The 12,861-nt window shown below is 40.2% G+C and overlaps 2 protein-coding genes across 2 annotated transcripts; both read right to left on the bottom strand.

Annotated features, from left to right (window-relative positions):
* Positions 1 to 6,634: 6,634 nt before the first annotated feature.
* On the bottom strand, positions 6,635 to 8,394 carry LOC143529527 (ribose-phosphate pyrophosphokinase 1-like). Its single transcript, XM_077025304.1, has 7 exons — positions 8,210 to 8,394; positions 7,880 to 8,128; positions 7,637 to 7,780; positions 7,380 to 7,547; positions 7,229 to 7,298; positions 7,081 to 7,162; positions 6,635 to 7,009 (listed from the first exon to the last, which is right to left on the bottom strand). Exons 1-7 carry the CDS (start codon positions 8,291 to 8,293, stop codon positions 6,829 to 6,831), a joined length of 978 nt encoding a protein of 325 aa, XP_076881419.1. The 5' UTR covers positions 8,294 to 8,394; the 3' UTR covers positions 6,635 to 6,828.
* Positions 8,395 to 11,460: 3,066 nt separating this feature from the next.
* On the bottom strand, positions 11,461 to 12,450 carry LOC143529563 (uncharacterized). Its single transcript, XM_077025331.1, has one exon. It carries the CDS (start codon positions 12,448 to 12,450, stop codon positions 11,461 to 11,463), a length of 990 nt encoding a protein of 329 aa, XP_076881446.1.
* Between the last annotated feature and the right edge of the window lie 411 nt (positions 12,451 to 12,861).

Here is a 12,861-nt window from a genome sequence, read left to right as displayed (position 1 = left end):
TCCTACTACAAGTCACACTTGAGGCATACTGCGAAATTTCGAGTATTTGGAGCTACAGCACCGCACTTGTTTTCTAGCCTATCCCATCAAGGTGAAAGTGCTTCGTTGACACATCCGGCACCTTCACACGTCACGGTACTAGGACAACTATTATTTTACTCTCCTGTTACGTGCTAAAGCTGTCTGGAGACTTAAAATGGACAAAGATGAGGCTAAACGTATCTATACAGACAATCTTAGTCTCTATAGGCCTCATAACCGAGAGTTGTGCTCTATTCACAATTGGCAATCGTTGTCAGTCTGCCTAACCACTTATTAATGTTGTGTGCTACATCTGCCTTTAATAACCGGAAGCCAGATTCTCATACTCCTAATTAATTAATGTTATTGGGTCATTAATAATAGGACTACAACATCGAAAATACTAATTAAATTTACTTTTGCTAAATTAATCAGATGTCGTCAAACGAAATTTCACCCTACGCCCTTAAGACTATCCTTGAGAAGGATAAACTGAATGGTACCAACTTCATCGAATGGCACCGCAACTTAAGACTTGTTCTAACCATGGCAAAGCGCCTGTATGTTCTCGATGGACCTGTTCCAACCGAGCCTGAAAACAACACAGCCGCTGCACGAAAGGTTCTTGACAAGCATAAGGATGACTCGGCTGAGGTCTCCTGTATTATGCTAGCCACCATGACTTCTGAGCTTGCTAAAGGCTTGGAAGACTTTGGTGCCTATGAGATGCTTGAGTAACTCAAGGGCATGTTCCAGAAACAAGCCCGTCAAGAACGTTTCGACACCATGAAACAACTCATCAGTTGCAAGATGGCAGAGGGGTCTCCCGTCAGTGCTCATGTTCTAAAGATGAAGGGGCACATCGATCAGCTCAAGAAACTTGATTATCCCATGCCCGATGAGATGGCATCGGATTTCATTCTCAACTCTCTCCCCAACTCATACGACCAGTTCGTAATGAATTTCAACATGAATGGTTGGGTGAAGACAGTGCCGGAGCTTCATAACATGCTCAAGACGGCTGAGATGAACATTCCTTCTAGGACCAATCAAGTTCTGATGATTCGATCTGCTGGTGTCAAGAAGCCAAAACCAAATAATCGGGGTTTTAAGGGAAAAGGCAAGAAGAAAGTTACTGTTGCTGCCCATGTTGCCACCAACACTAACAAAGTGGTTGCAAAGAAAAAGCCGCCGCCCTTTGAGGAGCGCAAGTGCTTCAAATGCAACCAAATGGGGCACTGGATGAGAAACTGCCCCGAGCACCTTGCTGAGATCAGAAAGAAGAGAGCCAATGGTGAAGGCTCTTCTGGAGGTATTTCCATATACGTTATTGAACTTTTCACTGTCTCTAGCAACACATGGGTATTTGATACCGGATGTGGTTACCACATCGTTAATGTCTTGCAGGAGCCTGAGAAGTGGAGGAAACTGAATAAAGGCAGCATGGAACTCATCGTTGGAGATGGGAAGAGAGTACCAGTTCTGGCAACTGTAGTATTTCATTCTACTTGTCCATCTGGCCTAGTTTTTCCTTTAAATAATTGTTTGTATGCTCCTGGCTTGACCAGAAACATCATTTCAGTTTCGTTGTTATTTGAACAAGGATTTAAGTATGTTCTTAATGGCATGGCTATTTATGCTTACTTAAATGATATCTTTTATTTTGAGGCTAAACCTCGAAATGGTATTTATGAGATTGATGTTCAACCTGACAATAACGTATATCATCTTTCAAAACGTATCAAGACTAGTGTCAACGATACTTTTCTATGGCATTGCCGACTTGGCCACATAAGCAAGGCAAGAGTTAAAAGACTCCAATCCGAAGGTATTCTTGAACACTCAGGACCGGACTCTTTTAACACTTGTGAATCTTGCTTAGCTGGCAAACTCGCCAAAGACTCATTCACTAATAAAAGTGAACGAGCAAGTGATCTATTAGGACTCATACATACTGATGTATGTGGACCTTTTAGAACAATGACTAGAAACCATGAAAGATACTTCGTTTCTTTTATCGACGATTATAGTCGATACGCTTATGTGTATCTTATGAAACACAAGCACGAAACTTTTGAAAAGTTCAAAGAGGTTCAAAGCGAAGTGGAAAACCAACTTGACAAAACCATTAAGATACTTCGATCAGATCGAGGTGGAGAGTATCTCAGCACAGAGTTCATCACTCGTCTAAAAGAGCATGGAATTGTTTCACAGCTCACTCCACCTGGCACACCCCAACTTAATGGCGTGAGCGAGAGGAGAAACCGAACCTTGCTAAACATGGTTCGATCGATGATGTGTAGAACCAACTTGCCTCACTCCTTTTGGGGTTACGCCCTTATGACCGCCGCTCGCATTGTCAATCTAGCTCCAACTAAGAAGATAGACAAGACTCCATATGAGATATGGCATAAGGGAAAGAAACCCAAGTTGTCTTATCTTAGAGTATGGGGATGTGATGCTTATATCACAAGTGAGTCTGATGACAAACTTGATCCCCGCGGCGAAAAAGTTATTTTCGTCGGATACTACTACAAGAGCGGTTATTACTTTTTTCATCCTGATACAAATACGATTTCTGTCAGGAGGAAAGGCTACTTTCTTGAAGAAGAATTTCTTAGTCAAGGAACTATAAGTAACATTGTTGATCTTGAAGAAATTCAAGAACCACAACCAACTGCTGAGGAAGTTGGAGAGTCTGATCAACAAGTTGTTGTTGCTGATACATCAGACGTGAACACAAGCGTTCGCAGAAGTAGTAGGACTCCCGTACCAAATGCTAGATACTTATGTCATCTAGATGGTGCCGAAGTCTTATTAGTAGCCGAGTCTGGGGACGAGCCTACTAACTACAAGTCTGCTATCTTGGATCCGGAATCCAAGAAATGGCAAGATGCCATGAATGCTGAGATGCAGTCCATGCATGATAACCAAGTTTGGAACTTGGTTGAGCTACCCCCGATTGTCGGGCAGTAGGGAGCAAATGGATTTTCAAGAAGAAAACCGACATGCATGGAAATGTGCAAACCTACAAAGCACGGCTAGTCGCGAAAGGTTTCACTCAAACTCAAGGTGTTGACTATGAGGAAACTTTTTCGCCCGTTGCTATGACTAAGTCAATTAGGATATTGCTTGCCATTGCTGCATACTATGATTATGAGATATGGCAAATGGATGTCAAAACCGCTTTCCTTAATGGACATCTTTCTGAAGATGTCTATATGGTTCAGCCTGAAGGTTTTGTCAATCCAAAATATCCTAATAAGGTTTGCAAATTGAACAAGTCCATTTATGGACTTAAGCAGGCATCTCGAAGCTGGAATCTTCACTTTGACAAGAAAATCAAAGAGTTTGGTTTTGTCAAAAACGAAGATGAACCTTGTGTTTATAGAAAGGCTAGTGGGAGCACTATATCATTCCTCATTTTGTATGTGGATGATATACTGATCATTGGAAACGACATTCCTATGCTTAAACAAGTTAAGCTATGGTTGGAATCTTGTTTTGCAATGAAAGATCTTGGAGAAGCCGCTTATATTCTGGGAATAAAGATCTATAGAGATAGATCTAAGCGGATTCTAGGGCTTAGTCAAAGTACTTACATAGACAAAGTAATGGCACGCTTCTCAATGGAAAACTCCAAGAAAGGAGCTGTTCCAATGACTAAGGGAACCGTGTTGAGCAAATCGCAATCTCCGGCAACGGACATTGAATCTAAACGTATGCAAGCAATTCCATATGCTTCAACGGTTGGCTCTATCATGTATGCTATGTTATGTACTAGACCTGACGTCTCGTATGCCTTGAGCATGACTAGTCGTTTTCAACAGAGTCCTGGCATTGCCCATTGGACTGCTGTGAAGAACATTCTAAGGTACTTGAATAGGACCAAAGATATGTTCTTGTTGTTTGGGGGAGTGGAAGAGGAGCTCACTGTAAAGTGTTACACTGATGCTAGCTTCCAGACTGACCGAGATGATTCTCGCTCACAGTCAGGTTTCATTTTCACTCTCAATGGAGGGCTGTTTATTGGAAGAGCTCCAAGCAGAGTGTAGTAGCGGATTCTACCACCGAATCTGAATATATAGCCGCATCTGATGCTGCTAAGGAGGCTGCTTGGATGAAGAAGTTCATCACCGATCTTGATGTGGTTCCGAGTATCCACAAACCAATCGAGATATTCTGTGATAACACAGGTGCTATTGCTCAAGCCAAAGAGCCAAGGTCTCATCACAGGACCAAGCACATTCTAAGGAAGTTCCATCTTATTCGGGAAATATTGGAACGAGGTGACATCGTGATAAGCAAAGTAAACACAAATCAAAATTTAGCCGACCCGTTCACTAAGCCAATGACTCAGGACAAACATGATCAGCATAGAGATGCTATCGGGCTTAGACTTGCTAGTAATTTATTTTGATTTAGTATTTGGATGTATGAACATTCAAACAGTTGTACTTTTCTGTTCACCTTTGATTTAATGGTTAAATGCAAACGTCGAATGATACAACTGTGTTCCTTTTAATACGTTTAATCCATGAATATTATATTCTAAACTATCTGTAGTCGGTCAGACTCGTGGGAGCGATTCTGAATTAAGACTATTCTGACTTTGGACTCAAGCAGTTGACTTCCAAACTCACAAACCTCATTATGAATGACGTTGGATGTAACTCACATCAAATCATCTTCATGGATCTTGATCATAAGATGTTTTGATAATAGTATGCTCATTTAGTATCCTTAGACCTGAGATACATATTAGAACTTTCGTTTACCGAGGGATATTCTTTGATCATGTCAACCGCCGTTGCGTAACTGCCAGCCATAAAGGCATTGATTGGGAATGTTCTGGAGTTTAGTGGGAGTTGTATGTAGTCAAGATAGGATTCTGTACTCTTACATTAAAATGTAACAGTTAGACATATTAGCGCCCTCGTTGACTCAAACTGGTAAAGTGTGAGGCCTCACCCAAACTAACTGTGTGTTTGATTGGACCACTTTGACTCTGTATCGAGAACTACAATAATTGAACACTATATGAGATTGATATGATCCATGTCTCATTGTTCAATTGATGTCTTATACAGAAAGGATAGATGACAACGATTACTATAAATTCATTATCTTGCAATAAGGTATTCCAAGATACTTTGGTTATGAATTTAAAATGTCATATTCGGTTGGGGACAGCTATGTGTAGCTAGAACGCCTCTGGCTATCAGCGTTGTGATACTTGACCCAAATCCGTCCAAGTGGGAGACTGTTGGACTTAATGGTCGGTTAGGGTCAAGTCAATGCGACCAACCCGAATACGACCCGGTATGAGTTACACCGTGGGTTAACGAAATATATAAGCGCATTTAAATGTTAATTGGGCTCGACACGAAAGACTAGATGGACCGGAAGATGGTTAAAGGCTTTATTTGGTTAATTGGGCTCAAGCCCAATTGGTTTAATTTGATTAAACCCTAATAAAGCTTCTATATATAAGATATGATATTATTATTATATTAGAGATATACCAAAAACATCTAAACCCTAGCAGCCATGTTTTCCGGCGCCGAATTCCGGTAATCGTTTTTCCGGCAACAAATTCCGGCCGCCGGAATCTTGCATTAATCATCTTCTCCGGCCATTCAATAGCATACCACCACCGTATTGACCACTGGTGCTGTTCCCGGCTTCCATCCGTCCTCTTACAGTACGGTTCCGGCCAACCTCGGTTTTCCGGCGAGTACCTTTTTGGCCGCCACCACCTTGTGTCACCACTAATCACCACCGCCGCTAGTGTATAGCATTCGGTGCTGCCGTTCTGTGTTGTTACAAGCTAGTTGCTGCAAGATCCGACGAGCCGCCCCCGCATTCCGCCGCTGTCCGCCGCCGGAGGTGATTGCTGGGTTGAGCCGCTGCCGCCTTCCGCCGCCGGAAGTGATTGCTGGGTTGTTTTTTGTGTCCAAGTCTAGCATTTTCGTTAATCCCTCGGTGTCTTCCCGGTTTGTGTATAACCGAGGTATATCGACAAACCTTAACTATGGTTGTTTATTTACTCGTTTATTCGTACTCGTATTGTTGTAATTGGATCCGGTTTCGGGTTTCGGTTTATGGTTCGTTTTATTTTGTCTTATATCCGCTGCGTTTTGTTGTTCGTTTATGAGTTTGATTATTAATATGGATTAATAATTATCGAAACGAAATTATTGATAAAACGGGTCAAATAGTTTATCCGTTTTTGTTTCGGACCACTGTTGAAACCCAACAAGTAGTTCGTGAGCAGCTCGACTTGTTAGCACTCCATATAATAAGAAATCAACATCCAAACGTATGAAAGTTGGAACGATACGTGTTTAAGTTGTGTGTAGCGAAATAAAATCCAACTCCGAAATCATTATTATTTTGTTTGAACTATTCTTATCATGTCAAGCACCTCTGCATTATTAGTTATGCAGTTATCCTTATAACCTACTTTAAGAACATAATAAATCTCAAGGGTGTTAATTGAAGATTTTTAGATTATCACAAATAACCCTTCAAGTCTTCTTATCTAGACTTTAGCCACAACAACTACAATTTACACTTTCAACCCTCAACTTGGTAGATATACACATCTTTGTACCAACTTTCATAATAATAAAAATGGACACACAAAGTTTACAAGGCTAGTTTCAACTCAACCATGAGCATTTCAATAAAATATGCATCAATGTTACACAAGGCTCACTTATCCTGAAACCAATCTATATCTCATAACAAAATGAACCTCATCTCCAATTTTGTTTGTCTATACGCGTTCCCAAAGGCCGAAACTCATGTAAAGATGCTGCTTACAGAGCTATCATCATGAACACGCCAAATGGTCTCGCCCAAAAGATTCGCTACTGACAGAACTGTTAACTGTGGTAAGTAATGTTCTTCCTTTAACGGGATCGTGTTTGTAACAATCACTTCTTGGAAAAGTCCACTCGACAACCTCTCGATTGCAGGCGGGCTGCAATAATAATATTCCAAAAACATTGTTTATTTCCATAAAGTTGCAATAATATTATGTATATATTTTACCTGAATACACCATGAGTACAACATGCATAAACTTCCCTAGCTCCCTCTTCATGAAGTAATGCTGCACCTTTAGACATAGTTCCTAAAAAAATAAAAAAAAATGTTATAAAAGATACAAATAATAATATTGCACGATTAAATGACTCACCAGCGGTATCGATCATGTCATCCAACATCACTGCAACTTTTCCTTTAACATCACCAATCAAATTCATTACCTGAAATAACATTTTGATTTAATAAAATAAAACATTTAATAGATAGTTATATGTGGTTAGAAACTATAACTAATTAACTACCTCGGCTACATTGTGTCCTTGACGCCTTTTGTCAACGATGGCTAAAGGCGCATCGGATAACTTTTTGGCAAACGCGCGTGCTCTAGCAACTCCACCAACATCAGGTGACACAACTACCAAATCATTGGAGCAAATTGACTTGCTGGCAAGATAATCAAGAATAACAGGCTTGTGGAACATAAGAAAACATATCATTATCAGTTAAAACGTTAAACACGTTTCCAAACATACCAATATATTGTATTATTTATTATTACCTGACAGTAAACATGGTCAACTGGAATATCAAAATAGCCCATTGATTGCCCCGAATGAAGATCACACGCAAGAACACGATCTGCACCTGCTTCTGTAATTAAGTTTGCTACTAGTTTTGCAGCAATCGATTCACGCCCTTGAGTCTAAATCAATCATAAACATGTTAGCATAACATACATACATACATACATACATACATACATACATAAACTTAAATATTATTAATAAACATTTGAGTTTACTTTTCGATCGGCTCTAGCATAACCGAAGTAAGGGATAACAGCTGTGATGTTCTTGGCTGACGCTCGTCTGCAAGCATCAATGGTTACTAAAAGCTCCATGAGATTTTCATTAGCAGGAGGACTGGTAGGCTGCACAAGGTACACGTCACACCCTCGGACACTCTCTTGCAGCTGAACGTATATTTCACCATCTGCAAACCGTTTTATTTTAATCATTCCAAGTTCAAGGCCCATGTAGTTCGCGATTTCCTAAAAGGATATAAAAATACAATAGACTTAAGCAAATTATGCATATAAGGATTATGAACAAAAATGTGGAGTACCGAGTACCTGAGAAAGTTCAGTATTTGCAGTGCCGGAGAAAATTTTAAGCTGTCCGTTAATAACAGTATGATTCAGGTGTCCGGGGTGCATGAAGTTGGGCAGGATTCCATCGTTAATAATTGGTACAAATGGTTTCCGACTCAGTGATTTACAAATTTCACATCTCTATGAAAACAAAAATTGAAGATTATTGCAAAAACAAAGAATTTTGTTTAACGAACATATGATTGTACAATTTTTTTTTTGTTCATGTTCCTTCATTAAGAATATGGGCATGTTTATGTTTTAAAAACTAAACGAGCAGTTCATATATTGTGAAGATAGGGTTCTAAATCTCTGGTACGACCCTTTACTTATTGAGTTAGGTATTATATTTATTACATTATTATTGTCTACTAACTAAGGCCCATTGGGCTGGGTGGATTGTGGAGGTAACACCTAACCGGGCCTAGCCCAATAAGGTTAGGGTTTTATTGGCCCATTGGGCTGGGTGGATTGTGGAGGTAACACCTAACCGGGCCTAGCCCAATAAGGTTAGGGTTTTATTGGCCCATTGGGCTGGCGCCAATGAAGAAACATGGAATGGAAGAGTAAACTTTGTGAGTTTGTGAAATGAAATTTGTATGGCGCTACTTTGTTGTTATAAGTTAGCCCTGCTTGCGGTGCTCACGTATGACGTGTATGTATGTGTGAACTCTCGGGTGGGCAAAAGTGAAATTGCACTAATTTTGACTTTATTTTACTAATCTCGTGAAAATAACGTTAAAAGTGACGGACGGTTAATCAGGCATCATGTAGTGGCGTTGATAGCTGAAAGATAAGGGTACATGCACCGATCAGCCGGTGTCCCAATGATTGAGTGTTATGTGCCTTATGTCCAAGGCTTGATGCAAAACTACTATCGAGCCGGGGGTCTCACCGGAAGCAGCCTCTCTATCCCTATGGGGTAGAGGTAAGGCTGCCTACATCTTACCCTCCTCAGACCCTACCATAGCTTTGCTATTGGTGAGATATACTGAGTACGATGATGATTATGATGATAAGTTAGTTGTAAATTGATATATTATAATATATGTAGGTATCAGTCCAGGTGGCAATGACATCCACCAAACGATGTCGTTTTGGGTTCTAAAAGAGTAAAAGCACAAAAGTGGACAAGCAACCTTAACCAACCATTGGGAACCAGATATAGTGGTGTTTATAATTCGGGGGTTGTTAGTGTAAAATCGTTTAACCCGGTCATTATGTATTTAACGAGCCCTAATTTTATTTAGAGCCCTAAGTTTTTCAAAACTTTATCAAAATATGATTTTAATTATTGAAATTGTAAAATTACTTTCCAAAGTTTTTATATAATATTTTTAGTAACAAAATTATCTTATTTTGTATATACACAAAAGTATAATATATAGTTTTATGACTTTATCTGTTTTGTATTTGATATGTATATCCTACTTGGAAGTGGAAAATACCAAATTGAGGATGAGATTTGTTTGTGGATAGAATTTGTTGAGTTTGCAATTTGTCTTTATACAAAGGCTATGTTGTTAATGTTATCGTTGCTTTGTATGTAACAGTAGCGAACCCACATGTTACGACGGGAATGTTGGAATTTGGTCGGAATCGTTGCACAAAAAAAACTCGAAAAAATAAGCCTAAAGAAAAAAACAAAGAAAACGGAGATGGTGTTGGAATCCTGATGGAAACCAGTAACTTAAATTGTTTAAAGAAAAAAAGTTACTTAAATTTAGGGTCGTATGATAACTCTATTAAAATTCAGTGATAACTCAAAGAAACATAAATTGGTTTACGAGGAAAAAAAACAAACTTTTAGTCCACTCAATAAAGGCTACATGGCCCGGTAGCGATTTAGCATTTTAGTGTAAATGTAGTTTTGAAATGTATATGGTCAGAATGATATTTTATTACAAGACACTGAGACAGCTAAATAGAGCGAGGCTAATATGCTTCTGGACTAATCCAAAAACTGAAAATCATATATATGCATACCAATGACCAAACCAAGTAACGATATTCAAGTTAGTTTCGATCCGATGGTCTGAACTGGTTTTTGCCCAGGCTTACATCATTTTCTACAGAAATATATTCATAATACACCGCGATACATACAAGGCATTCGTGTTATATGCAGAAGATCATTTCAAATAACAATGGTAGTAGAGACATGTGAAACATGTGTTTTGTAACATGTATGCATCAACTGTCAAGACGGAGTCAAATATAAACACCCACGGCTACCATAATGGTCCATAGCTTTTGAGAAGAATTGTGTTCATATCTCCAATAGGCCTCGTTTTTTTAAACATAAACGAGTAACACGATTAATCGACACAAATTCCACCAATCATAAAATACGACATGACAAACTTCTAGCTTCTATATATTCATGCAGAGATTGTGATGTTTAGCTCTCCTTTCTCTAACCGAAAAATTCGATTACATGAAATATATGGTATTAAGTAACAAATTACCAAGTGTGTAATTAAGTTGTTTTAGTATTGATTCAATATTTAGACTCGAGATGAAAACAAACAAACGTAGCCAGTAAAATCGTTTAGGTTGAAGTAACTAGTGAGGTCGAAATTGTTATCTGATAGTAAATTATGTGATAAATGAGCCAAAGGGGCCGTGAACCCGGTTTATAAATCGACCCACTACACTAAAAAAAACCGGTTTGGCTCAAACCGGTTAGGACCTAACCCAATCCGCCAATTCGTATACCAGTTCATAATCTCCTCTCAAACCGATTTTTTTTGTCCTATACTAGTTTCAACCCGATCTAAACCGGTCTAACCAGGCTGAACATTCTTGCCTCTAAGCTGGTTTCCAACCCGATTCGGTCTATCCCAAACCGGTTTTGACCCCGAGTTGACCAACCCAAACCGGTTTTGACCCAGAGTTGACCAACCCAAACCGATTTGGGTTTAAAACTTATAACAGAAAGCGGAAAATGATTTAGCCACAAGATTTATAAGTTCTACTTTTCATCGTTACTTAACTACCGATGCATAATAAGTTGATAACTCGTCATCGTTCTCATTTAGGTTGTCGATTACATGAAGTTTATCGTACCAAATAACAAACTACCAATGCATAATAAACTACTCGCCATCGTTCCCATTTAGGTCGTCGAATATTGTTCTATAGAACTAAATGTACTCAACTCAAAACAATATTATTCATAAACCATCTATACACATACAAAATCAAACAAGTAATCTAAAGTCTAAACCTCATTAAGCCGACGATGCAGCCTTAATCGCCTTCTGCAACTCACTCTCCACATCCGTCAAACCACCACTCTTCTTCGTTTCCTTCACACTCGCCTCACCCTTCTTAAACCCACCCGACCTCCCGCTCCGATTCAACTTAACCTCCTCCAACGTACGTCTCATCTCTCGATTCTCATTCCGTAAATCACCCAACTCTCGACCCATCCACGAACACATCCCCTTCAACATCTCGAACTCACCCGACTCCACGTCACTCCCCTCTTTTCGACCCACATTATCGTCCACGTCATCAACCCTCTCAACTTTAATCTTATTCAATCTCAAATACGGCAATTGCTTATCGTGTCCCGACGGAACGCCCACGCCCCACCGCAAACCCACCTTCACCCGTCTACCCACCGGCAACTCGGTATCCGCTGCCACCAAAGCCCCCGACAAAATCGAACCTTTCGCACCAGCTTCCACCGTCAATCCCTTCCATATACTCGCCCGATCCAACGACACAAACCCGTTCAAATTAATCGAATCTTCACCATTAACTTTCTTACCACCGTTAGTAATTACAGAAGATATTGATTTACGAAAGCTAAACGATCCCAATTTGGGTTTAAACTGAATTAAAAAGCTAGGGTTAGGGTTAGGGTTTTGAGGCGAAAACGAGAAATTAGCGGATATTATCAACGGCGAATTGGTGGGTGAGCCGGAAAGACTGATTCCTGACTTAAAAGTGACGGTGAGTGGTGCCGCCGTCGCCGCCGCCGGTACGGCGGCGGCGGCGTTGTAGGAGAGTTTGAGAGATGGGCCAGCGGTGAAGTGGGTACGCAGAGATAAGGAGAGTGTATCGGCGGCGGCGGCGGCGACGGCGGAGTGGTGGTGGTGGGTGGCGGTGACGGCGGAGAGAACTGGGAGGTTGAAGACGGCGATTGGGATTTTGGCTTTGAAGATTATTGGGTTTAGGTTTTGTTGTTCGTCGAGTTTTAGAGAGACTTTCATGGTTACTTGATCAAAGGATAAAAATTGAAGCCTTTTGTTGATTTGAAGGTGAAGAAGAACTTTAATTAGTCTAGCTCGAACTCGACTTGAACTTCATTCCAAGCTGGCTCAGCTACGCTTCAAATTAAACTCGAGTTGAGCTAATCACATTAGACGCGTTACCAATGCTAATACGTGTGCAACCCAGTTTCAAACACGTGTAAGCATGTAACCCGACATCTAATGTGTAACTCATGCTGATTACTCGTGCGGAACAAGGTTGGGTTACGCGACACTGGACACACGTTCATCGACTCAAAACTCATTCTTACTTGGCCTCTTTCGACCCGAACCAAACTAACCCTTTTTGTATCGACCAGTTCTAACTCATGATTCATGTTTGGCACTCCTAACAGGTAATGAGGTAACATG

This window comes from Bidens hawaiensis, unplaced genomic scaffold, assembly GCF_021521415.1.
Source record: "Bidens hawaiensis isolate Kalapana, Puna unplaced genomic scaffold, B.hawaiensis_p1.1 tig00008566_1, whole genome shotgun sequence".
Taxonomy (NCBI): Eukaryota; Viridiplantae; Streptophyta; class Magnoliopsida; order Asterales; family Asteraceae; genus Bidens; species Bidens hawaiensis.
Note: the sequence above shows the minus strand (reverse complement) of the source record. Positions and strands in the feature narration are given on the sequence as shown.